This window comes from Scophthalmus maximus, chromosome 22 (assembly GCF_022379125.1).
Source record: "Scophthalmus maximus strain ysfricsl-2021 chromosome 22, ASM2237912v1, whole genome shotgun sequence".
Taxonomy (NCBI): domain Eukaryota; kingdom Metazoa; phylum Chordata; class Actinopteri; order Pleuronectiformes; family Scophthalmidae; genus Scophthalmus; species Scophthalmus maximus.
This window is the reverse complement of record NC_061536.1, coordinates 13902501-13927043: the sequence shown is the minus strand read 5'-3', so window position 1 is coordinate 13927043 and position 24543 is coordinate 13902501. Positions and strand designations below refer to the sequence as shown.

The window sequence follows — 24543 nt, the reverse complement described above, 5'->3', positions numbered from 1 at the left end:
TTACGAAAGTAGCAGAATTATTTAAACAATTATTTTCCCAACACATCCAGAAGTTGTAATTTCTGAAAAAGTATCACCTCAGGATAACGGGAGTCTCATTCATTTTTCATTCATTTCATTTCATTCATTTTTTTTGTCTTGATGAATGACAAACATGAATGCTGTGCTGAAGTAACAACTACTATAGAAACCTTGCAGAGGATTCTGTTAAACAGGCTCATGCTTCAAGAGAGGCTGTTATTTGTCTGGACTTCAACTTGTGTTATGGACCTTCTTTTCCTTGATCATTATTCAGTGCTTTGCATAACCACTGAGTGCAACATTGCCAGCTTAACACATTTCCCGAAAACAGACAGCATTTTGGAAAAAAACAACAACCTTTATGCTCTTACTAAAAATGCAATGAAATCGCTCTTGGAGGTTTCCCTCTTCCCCAGTTGTCCGTGTCACCACTTCGCCTATAGAGGCAGACAACAGCGAGTGCGGACCATGAAATATTAATGAGAGTTTTGGAGAAACTTTTGGACGGAGCTTACCAAGCTACCTGGAGTGTCAATTTCCACACTATCAAGCCAAACAAAGCTTTCAGCAAACAAGGTACCATTCAGCACGACACAAGACCGGGTTTTCTCCAAAAGCACGGCGCAACACAATTGTACAGGGAAAATGTGTGCGACGGGTATGTAGCTTGTGGAGAGGAGTTAAAACAATGGGGCAGAGCAATATCAGTTAAAGGTATTTTGTCACATGAAACACATTGTGACAGATTCTGCATGTAAGAGGATTACCTGTCCTCCCGGTTGGAAACTTGCCCACTTGACTCAAAACTAAAACAGGTTTTGATGTGTCCTCAGCCTGGTCTTCTTCCAGTGCAAAAATTCACACAAAAATGTTTGTTTACTTTGATCTTAATTGGACTATAATTTTCCAGTCTGATCGCCAGGTTAGAGATTTCAGGTTTAACAAAAAAACAGCTCCTACACCAGTAAGCTGTAAGAATGCAGTAAGAATATTTCATCGCATTTCCAACAGAATATTAACAATTTGAAACAAATTAAAAGGCGAGCCATTCATCAGGGGTTGGTGAGGGTTGGGACAGAAGATGCTGTCCTCATTTTGTCATAAAATTGTAAATTTTGCGGGTCTGCGGTTCTGACGAGGACAAATGAAGACGGAGACTCTCATTTTTTTCCTCGAGCCTCGGTGCTGTTATTTGTTGCCACTTGAGCGTGAATACGATTTCTCGTTCTCACTTGGTTTTTAATGAACTTGCTCCAAACACCCTTCATCCACCAGTCTGGATTTTTCCCATCTCAGCAGCAACAGTCAACAAAGCTTGATATGAATAAACCATGAAATGAGACGCGTAAATTACCATCTCCTCAAATATATATATATTTTTAAATTGCCAGCCCCATGCAAAATTAATCAATTATAAAACTGTTGAGAAACTCCCTTTTTTTTTCGCACCTTCACATATTTTATACCTCGTTGTAGATAGATGGAACAGCAGTGCTGAGGAGGACTATGTAAACCACATACATATTGCGCCATGTGTGGAGGATAATTCATAATATCCGCCCGATATCTTTCACATCTTAATGACAAAACGTACAAGTCTCTGTTCCCCACGCGGGACACGGAGCTGATGGACAGACTCTAACATTTGGTCCCTTCAGGACACATGATTCAGCAGTCCTAGTCCCAGCGGCAGCAATGATATCACAGTTCCCCCCAGAGCACAGGGCGCAGCGCACTGTGAAATTGAAACTCGGCTGAGTAACTGACTGGGTTAAAGCGAAGCACAGAGGCCAGCAGCAGCAGCGGCTTTAAAGCTAGTGCAGCATATAACTTGGGAGATAGAAGCTAACTGGCCTTGGGAGTGCCCTTCCGGTGCAATTGATGTTTTTATTCTCAGCATGAGGAAAGCTGTAGATAAGAGCAGAGTTCGCTCGACCGAGAAAAAGTGCTCCAGACGCTCTGAATGTATATGCAGAGGTGAAATGACTTCGAGGTGGCTCTGCTGGGAAGCCAAACAGGGAATATCTCCAAATATATCAGAGACTACATGCGACACAAGGGATTCTTTTCCACGTGGTCAACACACTGCACTGTAGTATTAATATACAACTGTACAGTGTATTAAAGTCATCAGATTTACAGGTCTGCCGCTCTGCATGTATGCTGACTTGGTGTTTATATATGAAAAAAGAAAGAATACGGTTGTTTGTATCTTGTTTGTGAGGTTCCATAGTTTTTTAGAATCTGACCCCTATTGTTTGAATTCCATAATTGTTTTTGAAGTTAAAAGATTTTTTCCCTCTTTGGGTTTAGTTCATAACTTGTCGTCATTTAAACTCCTTTCAATGTGCTGCACGTGCAATTTTTTTGTGCGATGAGATTACATACAAAGTCAACGCAAGACGGACTATAATGCCAAGGTGCGAAATCCGCGTCATTCGCTTCACTCGCTTGAGTCCAGCTCCTCCTCTCCGGCCCTGGTCCCCCAGCTGCTCGTTCCTGTGCCTGGGATCACTGCCAAGTTGGATACGAGGGAGGAATTCTTGTCTTTTGCAAGTCCTGCGTGGCTCTACCAGGGGTTAGGATTCGTTAAAACAAGTTGTTTTGGCTAAATTCAACGGTGATCATCATCACCATTATCATCGTCATCATCGTCATCATCACTACCATCCGACATCAGACACCTCTCCACACAGAGGCAGTTCCAGCCGTCTCATTAGAGAAGTGAGTGTGATGTATGTGGTCACTGATCTCGTACGGCCCTCGAAGGACGTTGTAAAAACTGAAATGGCCCTTGGCAGGACTCAGGTCCCCCCACCCCTCGCGTCACGCTGCGGATTTGGTGAGCAAAAGCAACAATTCTGCATTTTGCGCGTTAAAATGAGGCTTGACGAGTCGTCTCACATGATGGAAGCGCAGAGACACAGGTTGGAGCCGAGGTGCAACTTCCTCTCCCTCTTTATTTAAAAAAAAAAAAATGCAATTACAACACAACCCTTCCACTCTGCATAAATTAGCAATTTTCTCCGCTTTGTCAGGCAGTAGGGAGGCAATAAATCACAATCTGGTGTTGTCACTCCAACACGGTGGTGTCACCTCTACAACCACCGGCACTTACACACCGGGTCTCCCGTCACGGCGTCTTCTGACAAACGAGAACATGTCCCCCCGAGTTTCAGCCTCACCAACACCCGGCTATACTCCATCGCCTCTGCCGTCCAAACCCACAGACGTCTTCTTCTTCTTCTTCTATACTCCATCGCCTCTGCCGTCCAAACCCACAGTCGTCTTCTTCTTCTTCTTCTATACTCCATCGCCTCTGCCGTCCAAACCCACAGACGTCTTCTTCTTCTTCTTCTATACTCCATCGCCTCTGCCGTCCAAACCCACAGTCGTCTTCTTCTTCTTCTTCTTATCTCAAAGTTCCCAGCCCACATCTACCCAGTCACCACTTCATCACTACCCCGTCCCTTGACCTTGCTCTTCCCAGTTGTTTCGTCCGTCCAATCTTCTCTCATTACTTTCCGCCCAAACCTCTGTGAGTCTTCCTCAGGACCCCTACCAAGTATTTCCCAGGACCCCGAAGCTGAACGACGGAATCGGAATTGGCTCTGAAATAGCTGCGCCCCAGATAAGTGATCACTCTGCCGCGGCCCCGCCGGGCCCCCCCTTGGCGTGTGGCCAAAGATAAGAACCACTGATGCTCCCCCCTTTTTTAAGCTTTATATCCCCTCATCACCTGCGTAGTGCCAAGACACGTTCCGGCACAGTGGCGACTACTTTGTCTTTGATTGTGTCTGAAAACTTCCCTCATCTCAAGCTGTATTTTTTCCCTTTTTTAAGTGGCTGCAAAGAGCTTGGGATCCTCATCTATTACGTCTATTTCATACAGAGAAGAGGAGCGTCGACACCTTTTTTTAACATCTGCTCCTGCATAAGTCCCTCGCCGCTGCTCCTCAGCTCTGTATTACGGATGCGGAGCTGGTTTCACTGATTAGTTTCATGCCTTCTCTGCAGGTTGAGTGTAGAAATCAGTGCTGGTCAGCTGCTGTTTGGCTGAAATGGAAATTCAAGACCTTCCCATCTTGGATTCACAGACCTGCGCTCGTGAGAAGGTACCAGAACTCACCCTGCTGAGAGCCAGAAGGAAGTCCATCCCTCCAGATCGCTTCACGCAGTGCCGCAGCTTCCAGTACACCAGATGCTCCCAGGCAAACACCAGGAGGCTGAGGCCCATGGCCACCAGCAGCATGTAGAAGACCCCCGCCATGTTGTCGATGTCCAGCTTACTGCTCATCACCTGGGGGACGGAGAGAAGACAGATGGGTGCAGACGGGAGGGGACGGAGAACGTTCCAGGAGGCGAGAGGAAAAAGAGAAGATAACGGTGAGAAAAAGTGAAAGGGAAGAGATGAGACAGATTTATTACTAACGAGGGCCAATTTGTCTCCCAGACAGCAGATAGAAAGTTAATTACAGCTCGCGGTACAACGGAGACTCCTGCGCTGTCACAGGACGTCAGAGTGGCCATCTGTGATATTTCAGAGCCCGAGCACTCGCAACGCTGCTGCTGCTGCTGCTACGGCCCGTCACCGCAAGTCACCTGTCCTCGCTTCACACAGAGAGCGCTTCGAGTGATTCAGTTTCAACATTTCAACAACGGGCGAGTCCGCGTTTTTACTGTTGAATAAATAATCATCAATGCCTCGCATCAAAGGTTGCTAATAAGAGCACAGACATTAATATTCATATTGGTGTTTGTGTTGTCTCACTGCGTCAGAACAACATCATTTGACCTTTGGACTGTGAGCGTTGGCCCGCGGTCACAACTGAAACTCCCACAACGTGCAGGGTGACGTGCGACTGGCAGATGCTACGAAACCAAATCAAGTGTGGAAACGAAACAAATCCAGGAAGAAGACAAAAGTCTTTCCAGTAACCAATTTTTTAAAAGTGCGTTTTCCAAGTTCCCGGGAGTGCACATGGATAATAAACAAAAATAAATTAATATAATCTCCAACAATTTTTGTTAAGCGATTCATCGGTTCAGGTAGTTTTTATGAAAAAAAAAAGATGAATCAATATTGAAAAGATTATCAATGAAGTGCTTCTGATTCTGGTTCTGAGTTCGCAGCGACTGTCCGTGTTCAAACCTCCCGGACTCAAGAAGCAGGATCTCAGGTCCGACTGCAGCTCAGGTTTTGTTCCACAAATAGCGCAGAGGGTGAATGTGTGTCAGGCTGACGGAGGAGAACCGCACCTCGATCTTATCGTTGTGGCAGATCCCCGACAGCCAGAGACGCTCCAACATATCAATCTCATCTGGAAGAGGAGAAGAAGAGGAGGAAGACGGGCGATGAGTGGAGGAGAGGAGGAGGAAATTACAGCCCCTTTGTTACGAGAGGAAGGTGTTTGATCCCCGAGGGGGAAGGAAGAAGGAAAACTGAAGGAGGAGGAGGAGGAAGAGGAATCGGCTCTATTGTGGTAAATCGAAAAAGAGAAGGACGGATGATGAAATGCGGCGCGGACGAGAGAAATGAGAGGAGAGAGTGAAACTGAAAATGGGACTGATGGCGGAGAGCGGAAGATACGACACGGCGTCGCTGCATCCAGACCAGATGAAACCCCGTGATGAGCGAGTCCCCAGACGCCTGCAGCTACGTGACCTGAGCTACGTGGAAAGACGGGAGCACGGAGATATGACGGAGAGGCGAAAGAAGAGAGAATGTTAAAACAGAAAGGACCAGGGGGAATTACAGGCGGCGAGCGGAGGCCGCTTTGAAGCCGGCTGCCAAACGTCCCGGCGTCTCGGTCGGGCACGGCGTAGTGTGTGTGGAGATGAAAGGGCGGGACGCAACACACACACACACACACACACTCTGAGCTGCAGCGTTATGGAACTCTCGCCATTAATGCATCTAATCCAAAAGAATGAGGCAGTGGGAAGGACGAGCAGGATCAAATGTGCGGAGACACTGATGCAGACAGATGAGGACGGACACACACACACACACACACACACACACACTGGACCTGTCACTCTTCAGACGGTCCCAGTCAAAGGAAAGTCCCGATGTCCCGCCGCTCAGTTACAATGTTAATCGACCTCGGGGTTAATTAACGCCGTCTGGAAAACGACGCCTCGCGCAGATTAGGGCCACGTTGACTGAAACCTCGGATCCACAAATCTCAATCCAATACGTACGACTGTGTGTGTGTGTGTGTGTGTGTGTGTGTGTGTGTGTGTGTGTCACACGTTCCTTTGACAGTCGGATTCAAGCGGCCCTCAACCTTGAGCGACCCCCGTCGTCTGCGCTGGACGAATCCCGACAATAGCCGCTAATGTTCCCGTTCATTCTGTGTGCGGCTCGCTGCCATGATCTAACCCATCGCCCCCCCTCGATGGGCTCCTCTCTCTGTCCCTGTCCCGCTCGCCAACTCCCCCGTCGCTCCATCTCGCTGCAAACACGTTCATCACGGCCTTTTGGACGAGGAGCCGAGAGAGACGGGGGCGGAATCTCAGAAAGTACCACAGATCGGTCAGTAACTCACAGACCAAAGAAAGACCAACATGAAAGAATTAAAAAAAAAAATTAATCCAATCTATGAAAATAAAAAATGAATATTTTTTAAAAACTATTGTTGTAACTAACTAAATATAATTATATGAACTATAATCACCTGTTGTCTGGTCAACACATGATCGTTGACACAGAAAAGAAAAAGGATGTGGACAAATATATATATAATAAATAAAATTGAAAAATATGTATATATGAATGTAAGACAGGAGTTTTGTCCTCAACTAAAACTGCTGGCGAAGCCAAAGAGAACTTTTCCTGGGAGAGAAATATCGAACGGGACAGAAAACAAACAGAGACTCGTTCAAAGTTATTAGTGAGCGACAGAAGTACAGTAAATCACACGAGCTGCACAAATAATGAAGATCGGGCGACGAGCGGCCTGAGAGACAGAAGGTGCGAGAACAATCCCTAAGACAAGTATGAATCTCTCCGAGGGTATTTCTGAAAGGCACTTTGAGTTACGGAGATGATCCAATAAGCCGGCGGCAGAACAGTTTGTTCCACCAGAACACAATTTCAACTTTATGAACCATCTCATCTTTGACCCTCGTCCACCAGAGGAACATCCACCAGGTCTCAGAGGAGCACGTTCTAAAACCTCCGGACCTTGAATGAAGAACTGGGAAGATGCGTCAGCCTTAAACCTCTCGGCCGTTTTATTCAATCTTCTATTTGCCGTTGGAAGTCGAATCCCTAAAGACCCGCGCCTCCGTCCGACTGTGGAACTAAACCAAACATCCTCAGAAATATCTGCGGTGCTCTTCTCGCCCTGTAAAAATTAAAATCAACATCCTGGTCCCTGCGGAACTTCCCGACGCCGTCTGAACACAACAACAAAGAGAAGAATGTGAAATAAAAATGAAAAAGGAATTTCCCGGAGGCGACGCCGAGCTGCGCCCTCGGTGCACGTTTTCTTTTCTATCTATTTCTTTTCTCACGTGCGAGGTGTTTTTATTTTTGTTGCTGGCGTGCGAGTGGAGGCTCGTTTCCCTGTTTCAGACGCGTCACTTTGGAGACGTGAGGCTCGTCGGCCGCGGTCGAGTCGAGCTCCTCGCTTCACGTTCGGCCGCTGACGTTGTTCGTCGCGCTTCGTGTTCAGGATGAACTTTGGATGAAGTAGCAACAGGAAGACCTTTTGTGTTCAAACATCCCTCGGACGCTGAGTTCTTTGGAGGACGGTTGATAGAGTAATGAACGAACTCCCGTCAGTCGCACACGGATCACGACCTGTGATCTTCTGCCCTTTGCAAAGTGATATTTTTAGCAAACCTTCAGCCTCGGCCTGCAACTTGTACAGGATCCCGACAACCTGTCGACAAAGTGACAAAGTGTCCACAAAAAGAATGCTAACACAAACCAGCCAGAAAGAAAAACACAGGTCTGATGCAACACACAACTTACAATCATTCTGAAGATGAATATTAACATGCTCAGAGGACGAGTTGGGAGATGAAGACGAAGGCGTGTCGACTTATTGATGGTGAACAATGAAGGGGAAACGGGACTCGTGGGTAAAGAAGTAACGGACAGAGTTCCCTGGTCAGTGTGTGTGTGTGTGTGTGTGTGTGTGTGTGTGTGTGGCAGATGAAACGGTGACAGGATTAACAACCTCACTGTTTTTATTCTTATCACAAACAAGCGTTCTGCTCTTATTTCGCTCCGATCCCCCCACCCCCCCCTCCCCCTCGAGTTAAAGATAACTTATGATTCAAAAATCCCTTTTTCAGTGTGTGTGCACGTGTCTATCTGAAACACCACCTTAACCCGACAGCCTGAAGCTCTGAACATCTGGTTCAGATTTCTCTCCCACTGTGACGTCACAGTCGGTAGCCCCGCCTACAATCTGAGACTCTCCCCCTCTCTGGTGAAGGGGCGTGGCATTTCCTACACATTTTGAAATCAGTTGACCAATCACAACAGACTGGGCCCGCTGGCCAATCAGAGCAGGCTGGGGCTTATCTTAGGGGGCGGGGCTAGAGGGTGAAAAGAGGAGCCGCAGTGGTTGGCGGTGTGAAGACCCCGATGCCGTCTCTGAACATCAGAGCATGTGAACCTTCTCAAGTGGGGACACAAATTAAAAGTACGACCCTGAATATGAGCAGAATATGTCACCTTTAATAACAGTTATGATTTGAGTCTTACCGTCGCCCACCAGCTGCAGCAGAGCCAGGTCCAGAGGTCGCTTCCAGCGGGAGTTCTTGTTGAGCGCGATGCCGTAGCCGGTGGTGGCGAACACCTTGCCCGAGCCGATGGTCATCACCTGGTGGGAGCACACACACACACACACACACACACACACACACACACGAAACACTGGAGTCAGACTCACAGAGACACAATTCAAGTGTGCTTCTTTTTTCTCCCTCTCCAGTAAACAGTCTGTACATGTTGTCGTCCGTCGCTGTGGCACAAATGCAAGTCGGTCGGCTTGCTCCGATATCAGCGTCCACCGAGTGGGATATTGCTTCAGTGGAGGAATTAATATAGATTCATCAATTGTAATAATTACTGCGGCGGCGGTCGGCGGTGTGCTGTGGTCAGGGGGCTGCTGGGAGCCCCGTGCCTCCCACACACTGTACCTCATTACCAACCGTCGCCTCGCCGTGGGATCGGTATCGAATTCAAAAACGTATAAATAAATCAACACGAGCGCCGTGGACAAGTGACAATATTATCCCGCTCCAGGCCACGAGGGAGGAAGAAACGCATCCGGACGTGTTGGATTTGTTTGAATGCAGACGTGGCGTCAGTTGTTGTCGAGGAGACGCTGAGGATTTTGCAGCGAACGCGCCCGCAGCAATGGCTGCCTCCACGTGTGTGTGTGTGTGTGTGTGTGTGTGTGTGTGTGTGTGCAGAACTGTGGAACCACTGGGAGACATTGCTCACCTTGCAGCCCTCGTCCTTCCGGGCCATGTAGTTCAGCACCGCCGCGTCATAAATGAAGGCGTCCAGTTTCCTGCGGACGGGAACATCACAACACAAACCAAATGTGAGAAGCGCTGAACCCACGGACGGACGAGAGACGGAGGAGTGCGACTGAGACAAGAGATGATGGATGAGGCAGAGCAGAGGCGCGGAAACACACCGGCTTCTTTCTTTGCACCAAAGTGCATCATGGATCCATCAGCGCCGAGGTGAACCTGCCACCGAGCAGAGCACAGAGCAGCAGACGGTGGGCTGGGGAAGAGATAATGACCGGAGGGAGGGAAAAGTGCAACGCAAGAGGCAGAAGTTGGAGCGAGGAGTTCATGAGGAAGGAGGGAAGACGGGAGAGAAAGAAAGGATGGAGGAGGGAGGTGAAGGGCTGAGGAGGGAGGTGGTCGACGAATCGAACAGAGAACTCTTCGACGGGCGCAAATTCGACGATTTTTACTGGCGTGAGTGACGTCGGGACGAGAGGCGGAGGAGCGACACACGGAGGATAATGAGGGGGAGAAAGTGATAAAAAAAGAATGCATCATGGGAGTTTTAATAACACCGCCGATGTCACATCTAGCTCGGTGGAGGACTGCGGCTGCTGCTCGTGTGTGCGGCCCATTAAACATATGAATCCTTATCTGCATAGACTAACATCCCCCTCCCCCTCCTCCTCTTCCTCCTCCTCCTCCCCCTCCTCCCTCTCCCCCTCCTCCTCACCTTCCTCCTCCTCCTCCTCCTCCTCCTCCTCCTCCCTCTCCCCCTCCTCCTCACCTTCCTCCTCCTCCTCCTCCTCCTCCTCCTCCTCCTCACCTTCCTCCTCCTCCTCCTCCTCCTCACCTTCCTCCTCCTCCCTCTCCTCCTCCTCCTCCTCCTCCTCCTCCCCCTCCTCCTCCTCCTCCCCCCCCCCCCTCCTCCTCCTCCGCCTCCCTCTTCAAACACCTATATATTTAATGCCCGTGCTCTGTGGACTCCGCGGCCCCACAGGCGAGTAATAAACTCCCCTCCTGTTCCCCACCAGAGGAACCTGAGTGGCAGCCTGTGCTGAGGCGGCGGGATGCCCCCCCCCTCTGCACTGCGGCTGATGCTATAGTATGTATTATTGAAATCGACTCCGACCTCGTCCCTCCCTCCCTCCCTCTCTGTCTCTACTTGTTTGGTCGCCACCATCCTGATGGAGCCGCGCAGATTACAGCAATTAGCCGACGCCCCCCCGAGGGCGGAGGCGGCGGAGCCTGGAGGACGAGGAGCGTCCTGTAATTGAAACGTGGCACGGACTGTGCCCCCCCCCCCCCCCCCCCCCCCCCCAATCAAATTAAACATATGAAGGCAGCGGAGGAGAAGAGGGTGGTTTCCATTTCTGAGCGGCTCATAGAGAGGAAGAGGACTTGTGGGTTATAGAGGAGGAACTTCAGAGGAGGATTTAAATCAGCCTGGTTCCCGTGAGTCGTGAACAATGTCTGGCTTCCTCTTGACTTCCCGCTCCTCGTCGTCCGACTCTGTCCGGTCTTCTCTCTCACAGCCGATCGACGTCACTCGGCGGCTCCCGGAGCTCTTTCTCCAATTTCCCTCTGTTGCCGTTGCGTTTACTTGAAACAACAGAAACTCGGAGGATGTGACGCCTTTATGTTTTAAAAGTAGCCAGAGTATCAGTAGGAAGTTAGCATAAGATAAGTACATCTCTTATCAGGAATTCTAAAAATGAAAACTCTAACTTCCCTTCTCGCTCTGCCTCGTCTTCTCCTCGTCCTTACCCGGTCTTCAGGTTGTCGATGGCCTCCTCCACGCCCTTCTGGTTGTTGCGGATCATGTACTGGTGCATGTTGGGGTAGTTGGAGCGGATGTTCTCCTCGGTGCTGCCGTTCGGCACCGTGCCGAAGCGCAGCGGCGGGTACTGCTCGGTCGGCTGCTGGAACTGAGCGGGGAGGAGAGGAGAGGAAAACTGGAGATTAGAGAGATGGAAGGAAAGGACGGGAAGTTGGAGAGAGGTTGGAAGAGTCGAGTCCGGCTGCAGGGATCACACCTCTCTTTGAACGAGGGGCCACTCTGTCACGCTTTCATGAAGAGCTGAGGGGGAGGATGATAAAACACATTTCACAAGGTGTCGGAGCAGCAGGATACAGGTTTGCGGGTTCTGCTGAAGCTGCACTGAGAAGTGACAGATGAGGAAGCGACAAGGAAAAGGGAACATTCCGAAGGTGCAGATCCTTGTTTTCCAACAACGTTGAGCTTTTCTCAAGTTGCCCGCCAATGTTTGGAGGAAGACAAGACACAAAACAACCTTTGAGGGACAAACTCATTCTTATCAAGGATGTTTTACACCATATGTCTTTCTCATCCATCCATCCATCTATTTATCTATCCATCCATCCATCCATCCATCCATCCAGCCCCTCCCTACCTTCTTGTCCGACAGCCCTGACACCGTGTCGATGTACTCTTCCTGGATCATGAAGGCGGCCAGGTTGGCGGTGTAGGAGGCCAGGAAGATGACGGCGAAGAAAGCCCACACCAGCACCTGGCGGAGGAGCAAGAGGAGCGGGATCAGGATTCCGACAACACTATTTCCACTTCTTGACATTCGGCCGCTCCGTCGAAACAACAGCACCTGACATCTCACCTACGTCTTTACCTTCTGCACTGTGCAGGTCCGAACAAAACCCCCAATCAAAAAGCAAGGGAGTGACCTGCTTCTTCACTCTGGTCGTACCAGCACATCATTTTGTCGCACCCGGTCGGACCGGTGTCTCTACAAGCCCGAACTCTTATCGTCAGAACCTCTCGATCGCTCTTCCCCTCCACCCGCCTCCTCTCTCCTCTCTCTGGCTTTCCAGCTCCTCCTGGAGGATCCCGAGGCGTTGGATCCCAGGTCAGGTGGGACAAGTGGTCACAGATTATTTTAGAGGTTTAAGGATTTGGCACAAAGACATTTCGGCCGGTTTTCATTCGCTGGAACGACCGGTGACATTCAGCCGAGAAGCGACAGTGAGAGATTTGGTCGCAGGGATGTTGCACCTGCGTTTGTGCCAAAGGTTTATTTGCATAATTTTCTTTAATGAATAAGATGAAAAATGTACACTCTTTGCTCTGGCATGTGAAGCATAATAAAAAAATATCTATCTCAGTCAGCGAGAGGGTTCAATCTGAGCAGGAGCGTTTTTACAACTTTTAATGTATTTTTATCAATAAAACACGGTTGTCATTCATCCATCAGCGAGGGGGCGCGACAGTCACCGAGAAATTATATGAGCAAATAAATGAAGAGTAAGTAGAGAATAATCATCCATTAAAGGTTATAGTCATCTTTTAATGTTCTTCAGGTGCCGGCGTTTTTAGCTCTGGCATGTGTGATATGATTTGTTATTAAAACATAATAAGATTTAAAGTGATGCTACTGTAAAAAAGGATCTTACACTTTTGTCTCTTAAAAAATACATATTTTCTAACTGAATGAAAGAGAAATGCGGCCGGACGTACAGAACATTAAAACCTACAGTTTAACCAGAAACAACACAGACGAGCAGATTTAGCGAAATGTAATAATCAGCTCTTCTCGTCTGGAAGCTTCCAGACGCCTGTTGAGCAGCTAATGAGCTGCTGAGATGATTGGACTTGATGTTGTTGTTGTTGTGAAGAGTTCAGTCAGAAGGAGAAAAAAAAGAAAGACGCGTCTTTCACCCCTGAGGGGTTTTTCTTTTACTCCGACGTCGAGGAGGCCAAACCTACTTCGACTCCTTTTTTCATTTTTCTTTTCATGCCAGGAGTAACAGCAGGTATTAAAAAGACCACCGCGGTGAAAACAAAGTGCACCAACACTCTCCAACTGATTGCACCGTTCTTTTTCCGTCATTATACGACTTCGTGGTGTGCGAGTGTGTGCGGGGCAGAAAAAAATAGAAATAATAAAGTTGTAGATGGAGGAGCGTTTTCACAAATTCAAGTCTTCAAACTAAAAGCTCATGAAATGAGAATTGATGTGTCGACTTTGTTGAATGGAGAAATAGGTGGAGAAATAAAAATGTTAAACTATAGATTTTATGGAACTCAAACATGAGAAACGACTGGATGTTAAAAAGTGCCATCAAATTATTGCTGCTAATTGGATGTTAAGTCATCAAACTTATGAATACATTAAACTAGAATCTCTGCAAGTGTACGTCTCCGCAAACTAGTCATATTCCTGTTTACATCCACGTCTGACCAGACTCACGTAAAATACACACATATATATAAGACTTTTACTAATATTTAGAAGATATTAAGTGTATTTTGTCATAATTATGTATCACCTTGTCAAATAAAAAATACGTCAACAACGCTAACCTTAACCCAACGATACATTTACACCAAACTTTGTGGAAATATTCCGAGGGAGTTTATCTCCAGATGATTAACTTTTGGAGCGCGTCGGTCAAATGCCAAAGTTAGGGTCAACAAAAATATGATCCATAAAACATAAATCACGATGTCTCAGCAATCTAAAGCCTATATTGACGAGAGATGTAGTACCTGTCGTATCTCTGCAGCTTATTGGACTATAAATATGACCTTAAGGTTATATTGATAGAAAAATAAATAATGACGACACCACTTTGAAATTATTGCAACAGAGAAAAAGTTAGCATCGCCTGATTGGTGAACAAAGAGTGATCGTGTCACTCCTCCGACGCTTTTTCATTTGCATACGAATTCTGAAGTTGTGGCCAAAAACTTGTTTTTGGAGCTCACAGTAAACTTGACAACCACATTTTCATCAGTGCATCGTTGAGTGTTTGTGCCAAAATTTTAATTCCTGACATCTTTGGTGTTGGAGAAGATGGGATTGCGTTGAGGTCACGGACAGGAGAGAAAATGTTTACCATGATCTTGCTGGTGGTTCCTCGGGGATTCTCCACGGGCACGGAGTTGTTGAAGACCAGCGCCCACAGCAGCCACACCGACTTCCCGATGGTGAACTTGGACCCACCTGACTCTGAGAGAGAGCGTTTGACAAAGATCAGATACTAATCCATTCACGTTTCCACAGAATCGTATTATTTAGTTGGAGTAAACTCTGGTCAGAAGAACGAGGATCAATTCAACACAAAACAAAACGCAGCAGCAGCGGCGGCAGGGGGTTTAATATCTCTTTCATAAAACCCACGGACGTTAATCTGCTGCTCAAACACCCTCCACCCTTCTGGTGCCAGGCGTTTCTCTGGGTGTTGGCTCACAGGCTGCAGGGATTTGCTCCCATTCAGCCGCAGGAACCGGATCACTTTGGGACTTTGACTTCATCCCAACGGTGCAGGACGAGGCCGAGGCGCAGGGATCTGTGCGGACGAGTCAAGCTGTTCTGCACCAAACTGCTGAAAACCATTTAATAGTGACCCCCGGCTTTGTTACACGGGGGGAATATATAGACGGCATCGCCTCCACACTTTTGGCCATATATTCATTACGATGGTGGGTTTGCCCCTGCGGTGATCAAACAACCGTCTGATGTGGAAGGTTCGCAGGGGAGACGGGAGTTAAAGACGGGGTAGAACAAAGACCCGCAGCTCTCACAGATTAAAGCTGGCGCTGTATAGGCTCCCCTGTGTTGATAACAGCGTCGTGATTACTGAAGATGAAATGTGTAGAGCTGCTGCTCTCACTGGAAAGAGACTCGTCGTACTACAGAGGGAACGGATAGTTATGAACCGTTCTGCAGTAAACGTCTGAACGTGTTGACGATGAAAAGATTTGAAAGGACGAGAAGGAAAGAATGAAGCCAAATCATTTAGCCTAAAAGATTTGATTAAAATCTTGACGAGGAAAAAGGGCAGATGAAGGGAACAGTGAGTTTACTGTGACGCCGGTGGAATCTGGTCATGTGGAGTTTTAGTTTCATTCCATGTGTAGTGACTTCTCATGTTGCTGACGCGTCTGTACTGAATCGGTATGAACAGACGACGTCCGCAGGTCAGTTTGACCCGGATGCTTTTTTCAAAATACAAACGCAGCTTTAGAAAAGCAAATAACAATGGAGTGATAGTTAGATAATGAAACATGGTGCAGGTATAAAATGTATTGGCCCGAAGTGCCATTCAAAGCTTTTAATGATTTCCACTTTCACTGTTTGACTTCATTTAAACGTGATTTATCTTCTGTTCCAACACAATGGGAGGTTTTAGAAAATCCGCTGCTACACCCGACCAAGAGAGGAGATCTTTGGAAGGAGTGTAGATATTGATTCTATCGGATACAGATTTATGAAGTCTTGCGAGAGAGATGAATATTTTAAAAGTGTGTTTTAAAAATGAAAGAGACAGAAGCAGAGATGTTTGAGCTCAGACGAAGACACCGAAGGTATCGTATTTGAAAGTGATGACTCACATTTGTCAAAGGTTATTTAAAAAAGAATGAGGCAGTTAACAGTTAGAACAATAGACAAAGTGACAAGTTACTGTAGAAATTTCAAAAAGTCAACCGTCGCTGTTTGTTTCATTAAAAATGAATGAGCCTGATCGTGGGTGTGGAGTCATTGTTGGGACTCGTGTGCAGACAAAAGGAACAAGAGTGGGAAGCTTTGCATAATTGGAGGGGGAAAAAAAAGGCCCTCCTCAGATCAGCCCCCCCCCCTCGTTTGTATAACTGACAATGTGACACGTGGGTAGTGATGCTGTGAGACGAGCGCCGGCGGAGGGATGATTGGCGTGCAGACACTGGAGGGATTCCGTCGTCTTACTCTTGGCGCTCTGCAGGCTGCGGTTGTATCCCACGGGGCTGAAGAACTCAAAGATGAAGACGGTGACAGCCACCACCGACAGGCACATCACAAACATCATCACCCACACGGCCGGGCTGTAGGGTTCTGCAACACACACACACACACGCAAACACACACACACACACACACACACACACACAGACAGACAGACATAGGCAAAACATCAGATAAAGTTTCAGAAGTTTGCTTGTCATCTGTGAAGTAGCACCTGATCAAATGACAAACTGTCAGACAAAAACATAAATGTTATTTAGCTCTGATGTGATGAGATGTCTGAGAGCAGAGGGGGTCAGACACTAATGTTTGTGTCCAGGAAAATGGAAATATAGTTTAATAAACACAAAGACATTTTTACAAAGATTTGTTTGCAGTTACTTGCTGCTGTAATTTGACAGTTGAAAGAGAGAGTTTTACTTTTATCATAACTAGAGGTATGAAAGGAATCTTCTCACGTTATTTACTTTTTAATATAAATATGCAACTTGTGTATGACTGTTAAATTATGTATGACTTACACAACTTTGTTACTTCAGACAAAGGGGGTTATGTTTCCACCTGTTTGTTTAGTGACGTGGGCCGAGAAAGAAGCCATTCCAATTTGGGGAGGAGCCGGAGAAAAGAGGCGGATCCCGGATTTTTGTTTTAATCGCTTTCATTAACATTCCGAGTTCAGGGAACAATGCATGGAGAGGAAAAAAAATATCTGGCATATTTTAATGTTCATAAGGGGAGTGTTGGGACGTGGCGGAGGTTTTACGCTCTGACGAGATTTAAAAACCAAAACCGATAGCAGAAATCTACGTGACGAAGCAAATGAGCAGTGTCATACTCAATACTGGAGATTTTTTTTAAAAACAACCTCCGGAGCGAAGACAGGAGGAAATTGTCTCGGTTTGCTGGTGTAACCACCGGCTGAGGAAACGTCGGAGATCTGGATAAAAAATCAGTGAGGAGATTTTTGCCGTCGACACTGACAACAGCTGCAACACTAATAATAAAACTGCACCGGAGAGACGTCTGAGCCGCCGCCTCCACTCATCAGCACCTTTCGTCTCCTTTAGTGCGACATCCAGTGAGAGACTCTAAATCAAACCCGGCTGCGTGCCGACACACGGCACCAAAGAGCAACCAGCTCCGCTCGCGTCTGAGGCTCTTAGCCGCCTGCTACCCTGCAGAGAGGGAGCAGGTGGAGAGGCTCGGGATTTATCCATTAGACTCGCTGCCAGACAGGGTTAATGTGCCTTAAAGGCCGGGCTGTCAAACCGGAGCCACGACGACGAGAGGCTGATAGGTTGGTTCAAACTGAGGTAATCCGCTACAAAACAAGTTGTGAGAGAGGCAAGTATTGAACATCCTCGGATTTCAGTGTCGTCCTGGGACAAATTTAAAAGGTTCCTTCCATTTTTTGCAGAAAAAACCCCCCAAAAAACCATCAGCTTCATCATCTGTGCGCTTCCCAAAGATTTCCACTCACAAAGTCCTGAGCGCCGCCGGGCCGGGTAAGTGGACTCTTCTGCAGAACAAGGCAAAAACGCGCCGCAGTCGAAAGCACTTTAGTTTACCTGTGCAATCAAATCACTCGAGGAAAATACAGCGGTGTCAGTCAGGAGTGGAGTCAACACTGTGTGATTTACAGGAGTGTTTTCAACTGGATTATTATACAGTATGTGAGAGGCGGGGGCGGCGGGGGGATGACGTGGTCCAAAGAAACATGAAATCAAACTGTGGCCTGTGAATAATCAGAGCTTCAGGTGAACATCTGCCTCACGGTGAACATTTGATGCTTCACAAAGCTTCAACCACAGACTGGAAATAAAGCCTGAAGACGTCTTTATTGTTGAAATATTGTTTTAAAAGTTATTTTTCTCGTTTCCATCGTTGAATTCGTGCTATATCCTTGAATTGATAATGATTATCTTGTCTTATTTCAAGATTTCCCGTCAAGTGAAATGATCTTGCTGCATGGACAGATGATTTCACTTGAAATGACAGAAACAGTCTTCAGGAAAAATTTAGTTTATGTTATATTTACAAAAATATGTTTTTTTGTTGTTGTTTGGAACATGTCCCATCTGGGTTTATGACCTATACTGCAGCCAGACACCAGGGGGCGATCAGGATGACTTGGCTTCACTTTTGGGAGCGGACATGTCCTCATCCTAATCCACAGATGTGTTTATTTCTTTTGCCAAATTTGATGCAACACGAAGTTGCACTGTTTAAGAAAAAATAATATGTTTGAGGCCTTGTTATGAGACTCAATCAAGTGTAGACATCAGAAGTGGTTGAACTTTAAAAGACGACTCTATACTCTGTGGTTTTAGTATTTACATAAGCTATGATATAAATGTCAGCCGGCTAGTTTAACATTTATTTTTCTGGGTTAAATGTCTTGTGTCATAGGATTAAACCGTGTTAGGGTTAGCTTCCTGTGTGAAGCCTTTTCTAAAACATTACAGTGACTGTGACAGTTTACTGAACAGAATAAAAACCAGGAAAGATGGAAAAACGTATCAGTGAACCACCAGTAGACCTGTGGTCTCCAGATCCAGCCCCTGGGATTGATTGACACGTACGTGTCCGCTCATATTCAATTTTCTCGACAAGTGGAGTCTGTTCATAATTTTGCATCCCGGTAGAAATACTGTGTGTTGGATGTAATCCAGTCACATACCGTACATCCCCATTGTTCCCATCAAATTGCCTTGGCAGAGGCAAGTGTGTAAATAATTACATGACACACTGCAAACACCGAAGGTCGCGTTTGATTTATCTTCAGAGGCGTGAGGAGTGCAAAGAAGGCTGCGTGTTGTTTTCAAAGTGCTGTCAGTCTCGAGTTAAGGTACGAGCGGCCTTATTGTTTTATTTTCTCATGCATGCGTCGTCTTATGAGTCCCGGTGTTTGGCTCCCAGCAGCGCTCCTGTATATCTATTTCGGACAACGCTCAATCTTTTTTTTGTTATACCCGTACTCAAGCTGTGAAAGTCAAGACAAGACTTATGCTCTTCGTCAAAGAGAAGCCCTCTACAACAATCCACACCTGGGAGCCACATGGGGTTATTGAGGCCGAGGTTAATGAGCTCTGCGTGCCCTTCCTCAAGTGCATTTTAGCAGCGGTCGCTCTGTTAAGTGACCACATTACTTATTCATTCTTCATCCAACATGTTCCCGGCAGCTCCGCGGATTCCCACTGGTGACTGCACGGAGACGGGCACAGTTTTGTTCCCGTCTCACTGCCACTTTCAAACGCCTGGATTACTACGCCTGAAAGGAACAACGTGGCTCTGGACCTGAGCGCAGGTGTGGCAGCCCACATTAACCCCCTCGCCAAACCTAGCCTGGCGAAGCAAGTCCTGGGACCTCTCGGTTCATTTTTGGTTTCCAAGAGGCGTTACCAACGGACGCAGCAACGAATTATGTGACGTGTGTCAACAGATCAGAGCAGAGAGGAGATTTCTATCCGGTGCCTTTAGTCAAATGCTCGTTTTCAGCGGCAGCCATCTTGGTTGTTTACAAACCCCGCCCATCATCAGATGATCAGTTGTGATTGGACCGGCAAGTTTTCTGCCGGAGCGAATTCACTTCGTAATGAGAATTCGTGGATCCCAGGCTACACCAAACTATACGCGGGTTATAAACTGGACTAGACAGAAATATACCTCTCTGGTCCAGATTACACCCTTCTTGTGTTTTTCATTAATAAGTTTGTATTTTGCCCCTCCATCATATTTATATATATTTTGCACTCAACCAGACTATATCTCTCCTGTCCAAATCATACCTCCTTGTGTTTTTCATAAATAAGGTAACTAATATACTGCATTCAGTTTTAAGTAATAGATAAATTACAACTACAAATTTAGAAATTGGAGAAAAATTAGGTAAAGGTGATCAGAAAGTCATCACATTGTGGGTTAGGGGTTTAACTAAGGTAGTGTACCGCGGGGAGGGGTATGTCCAGTCCATCTCTGCAGCGAGACGCAGAGCAACACCAGACAGGGACACAGTATGTAGGACATGTCACTGGCCATGTTTACATTAACATAATAATGTGATTATGGCCATGTAATTAGAGTGAGGTATTCTCCCATTAAGACACGGACACCATTAATATGGTAATGTAAGACACTGAATAATTCCATACACAGTCTCCCTCCTCTTTGTGTAATAGAGCTGCCATACAGTGTACATTTAAATTGCCCATTACATTCCACATGTGCACATATTGTGTATTATGCAGTTTGATTCGCACCAGGAATTAGCTGCATCAGAAACCTGCTACGGTTCTGTTCACATTGCTTTGTCGGGGCAACTTGATTGAACAGCTGAAAACGCAGCGGCTTTTCACACATAAATTGCCCATTTGATCACCAAAACAGATCTAAGTTGCCGTGCACTGGCAATTACTGGCAATAAAAAGCTCTCGTTTTCGAAGGTTTGTCAGAAGTTTATACAAGATTTCAGTGAATATCTTTAAATGATGTGTTTCCCTACAGTGTTTTTTCTTTCGGACATATTCACTTGACTTCGTAACTGAACCCCAATTATTATTCAAGAGGAAACTTTATAGAGCATTTGTAACGGAAGGACGACCGTGAATTCTGTCTGAAAGCACAATGACGAGGAATCTTTTAATTGACATGGCGTGAACGGGAGCAACGATTACAGGGAGATGTTTCAGCGATTATATTTGTAGCTTCATGGCAGAATTTAATATTCGCAGTTTATTGAATCAATCGGTCTCATTAAAGAAGCTGTGACTTCTGATCTGGTCTGGAGTCGGCTTGTAGCCGGCGTACTGCTGACGGACAAGAAACAAAAAAAAACAATAATATTGAAAGCAAAGTTAGTGTAATATTTACAAAAAAGAAAAGAAGAGTGGAAGGACTCCGTTCTTCTGGTTCAGCTTGCAGAGAAAAGGAAAAAGATTTTCATCATCCAAGTGTGGATTTCCTTCTAATGCATCATTCAGGTCCCAGTCTGAGGAGGCTCTGATTAAAACTCTCTGCTCAGCGACAAATAACTCGTGTCTGACGGCGCTGCTGTTCGTATCCCACAAGTCTGTGAACGGAAAAAAAAGTCTGCGCGGCCGCTGGCGCCAACGACAACGCAGTTAACGGTGACACGGGAAAGATCAGGCTCAGTCTGGTCGTCTGCCTCCTTTTGTTGCTCTGATTGGATTTCTGTTGAATCACATCAGTTCCTGTGAGATTAGAGGTCGCGCGGAATAATCTCAGGTGTTTGTTTGATCCTTATTTTTACAAGGCGAGTCTATTAAAAGCAAATTTCATGCTTGTCGTGCTGCGGCATGACAAGGGGCGCCGTGCCTCTGGACGCCGACAGGAGGGAGTAAGGGTGTTACTGAATGAGGAATCAGACTATGAGTCATGTAGACCAAAGAAAGAAGAATGTTTTTATAATGGGAAAAATGGAGGACGTGTCGGAAAGCGCCCCAAATTTACTTTGGGATTTTTTGGGCGTCTGAATCTGAGTGTTTACCGCTTGGCTCTAAGGACGACGATGTGGTCCCGAGGGTTCCTCAATCTCAACAACTACCTACGACAGGGATGACATTTCACGGTTCCGAGAAGATGAATCGATCTTCCCCCTTTATCTCTTAGCGCCGCCACGAGGTCGACAACCACTGGATGGATATAAGTTGTGTACGTCTGGACGAATCATAATAACTATTGGTTTACGACCAAACATGCTAAAACTGATGTTGCATGCTCTTCCCCCAGGCCCAGGTCCTGTGAGTTTGAGTAGCCGTTCCTAAAGGACTTCACTCTTCTGCACAGAGACTTCAGTTGTTGTACCTGGAATCTACTGGAGCCACTTGGGGGTTACGGCCCCTGATGCTCCCGTTACTGCAGCGACCACTTTGGACCTTGTGCATCTCTTCACGTTGTTCTCTCAGACCTTGGTACTCCGATCTTCTCCCAGTCCGACCAATATGTCGGGTTGGTTTGCCAGCAGCTGTTTGTCAGTCTGGAACTTGAAGACCCACTAGGATCTAATAACTCTGTTGTTCTCAACCACTGTCGGTGGCGTGTCCCATCGGGACCATGGGTTCTTCTAATCCGTACTCGGCCCAGATGTGCACAGGCTTTTATGTCTGATTTGCCAATGTGAGCGACAGCTCTGCTACTGCTGTTGACCATCCTTCACAACACACACACTCACTCTCTGCCTTTACTTCTCTTCCCTTGTTCAATTTCCACCTCCCACTCTCCCGTGTCTTGACAGTTTGAGTGTTCTCATCCAGGCTTAGACCTCCTCGCTCTCCGGCTCTTGTGGTCCGTCTGGCTCTCTGTGTTCGTGACAAGGCCTCGCAGTCTCTCTCTGTTTCTCAGTGTACTCCAGTGTGAGAGGAATGTCTCAGCTACAATTATAAATCCTGGTTTGAAAAGAAAATAATAACACAGGCCTAGAGTCCAATATTGCGGAGCCCTGGAAGGGAAATGAGGGGAGGGGAGAGGTCCCTAAAGATTTGCGAGATCCCGCGAACGCTGTAACGTAACTAATGCAGTTGGTTGCTTATGAATTCAACCAGGATCACCAGTGTCCCTTTGAGCTAATAAGTCTCTTCAGACGTCTGATGTTAAAACCTTGTCTACTGCCGAGCACCGATTTAATGTTTTCACATTTGAGGCGAATGTTCTTTTTTTTCTCTTCTACCTTTTACCCTTCTTAAGAAAAACTGAATGGGTAAATTCTAAATGTCTTTTCACGGACTCCGAGGTCAAAGAAGTGAGTGAAATGAAGCAGGACTGAAATATGTAATGCTACTTTTTTTTCTTTTTCTTAATGAATGCATCATTCAGTCCAAGATTTTGCAATAAGCAGTAAATCATAACGCCAAGTTTTTTTCCCTACACTTCGATTTTGACAGATATTCTATATTTGTATGATACTGATTAAAAAAACTTCACTTCATACATTTATATAGGTGAGGTCCAGTCTTGACAACCTCTGAAAATATCCATTAGGCCCGTTCAGGCTGCAGGGGTTTTCATATTCACACGTAATGTTACTCACGGACGCCGTCCAAACAAGCAGATGACTGATCTGAAGTCCCCGACAACGAGATGCGACTGTATGTTGATATTTTTTTACAGTGTTGTGGGGTCAAAAAGTCCGACACCACTTTGTGAAAGTGTCTGCGCTTCTTTTTTTCTTCTTCTTATGTATAGAGATCATTTCTTTCACCTTTGACCTCTTCCTCATGCGCTTCTCTCTGGCAGTGCTTTCCTCATTCAATTTTTTTTTTCATTCTATCAAACCATCCACTCAACAATCTCTCTCTCTCTCTCACACACACACACACACACACACACACAAGCAAAGCTTCAGTACAGTACCGCTGTCGGCCCTGCGGTCCAGCGCTCCGTAGATGAAATGACCTCGGGAGCGCTGCTGCGTCTCCGTCCGACCGCGACGTGTTTCAGATTGTCTCCCGGATCTCCGCTGACAGACGGATGGATGAACTGCAGCGGCCGAGTGAGTAAAAAAACGCGAAGTCGACCCCTTGCGGAGCGGGAGGAGGAGATGAGGTCTATGAAAGGGAGAATATACTCGCGAGTCGAGTCTCAGAGTGAGACTTGAGTATTAAAAATGAATAAATTCTATTAAAAAAAACAGAGAAAATCTGGAAAATCTTTTGGCGCTGAGGAATGAGGAAACTGATTTGTTCTCGAGAGGAAAAAATGAGATTAAGAAGAAAAACAGTGACACTGTGCTTGAAAGGTAAAGAGACACTGAGACGGGACGGTTGAAGCTAAGATTTGGAAACATTTCATTAATTATCTTTTTTTTAAAGTTATGTACTTGTTTCTATCTTTGAATTCACGGTATGTTCTTGAACTCATCATGAATATGTCTTATTATAAGATTTCTCAAGTCAAGTAAAAGTATCATAAGTATGTCTCTCTCTCTCTCTCTCTCCTACATTCTTTGTCCCGTTCTCTCCATCTCTTTCCCCCCGTCTCCCTCCAGCCGCCGGCTCTCGTCTTCTCATCTCTCCATCTCCTCATGCTCGCAAATGTCTGGAGTTAATCTCTAAGAAGATTTGTAAATTAAGAGGCTTCATCTTAGCAGAGGCCAACTTTGACCGAGACGTGTACTTTATTTAAAGATATATGATAAAAGAGTCGGGGGGGGGGGGGGGGGGGGGGGGGGGGGGGGGGGGGGGTCACTGCATCGGCAGCTTTGCTTTGAGACGCAAAGCCTCGGGTGCGAACTTCTACCAGACGAGAGCATGTGAGACATGGA

The 24543-nt window shown here is 46.5% G+C and overlaps 1 protein-coding gene across 3 annotated transcripts in view; it reads right to left on the bottom strand.

Moving 5' to 3' along the window:
• Nucleotides 1–24543, bottom strand: part of grin2da (glutamate receptor, ionotropic, N-methyl D-aspartate 2D, a) — a 145788-nt gene that overhangs the window by 5453 nt on the left and 115792 nt on the right. For all 3 annotated transcript variants that reach the window (XM_047330326.1, XM_047330327.1, XM_047330328.1), the window contains exons 11-18: nt 16230–16355; nt 14380–14492; nt 11922–12038; nt 11275–11435; nt 9491–9560; nt 8747–8864; nt 5281–5342; nt 4151–4321 (exon numbers count right to left, since the gene is read on the bottom strand). In XM_047330326.1, coding sequence (XP_047186282.1) covers nt 4151–4321; nt 5281–5342; nt 8747–8864; nt 9491–9560; nt 11275–11435; nt 11922–12038; nt 14380–14492; nt 16230–16355 — 938 coding nt within the window. The remainder of the gene's footprint in view (nt 1–4150; nt 4322–5280; nt 5343–8746; nt 8865–9490; nt 9561–11274; nt 11436–11921; nt 12039–14379; nt 14493–16229; nt 16356–24543) is intronic.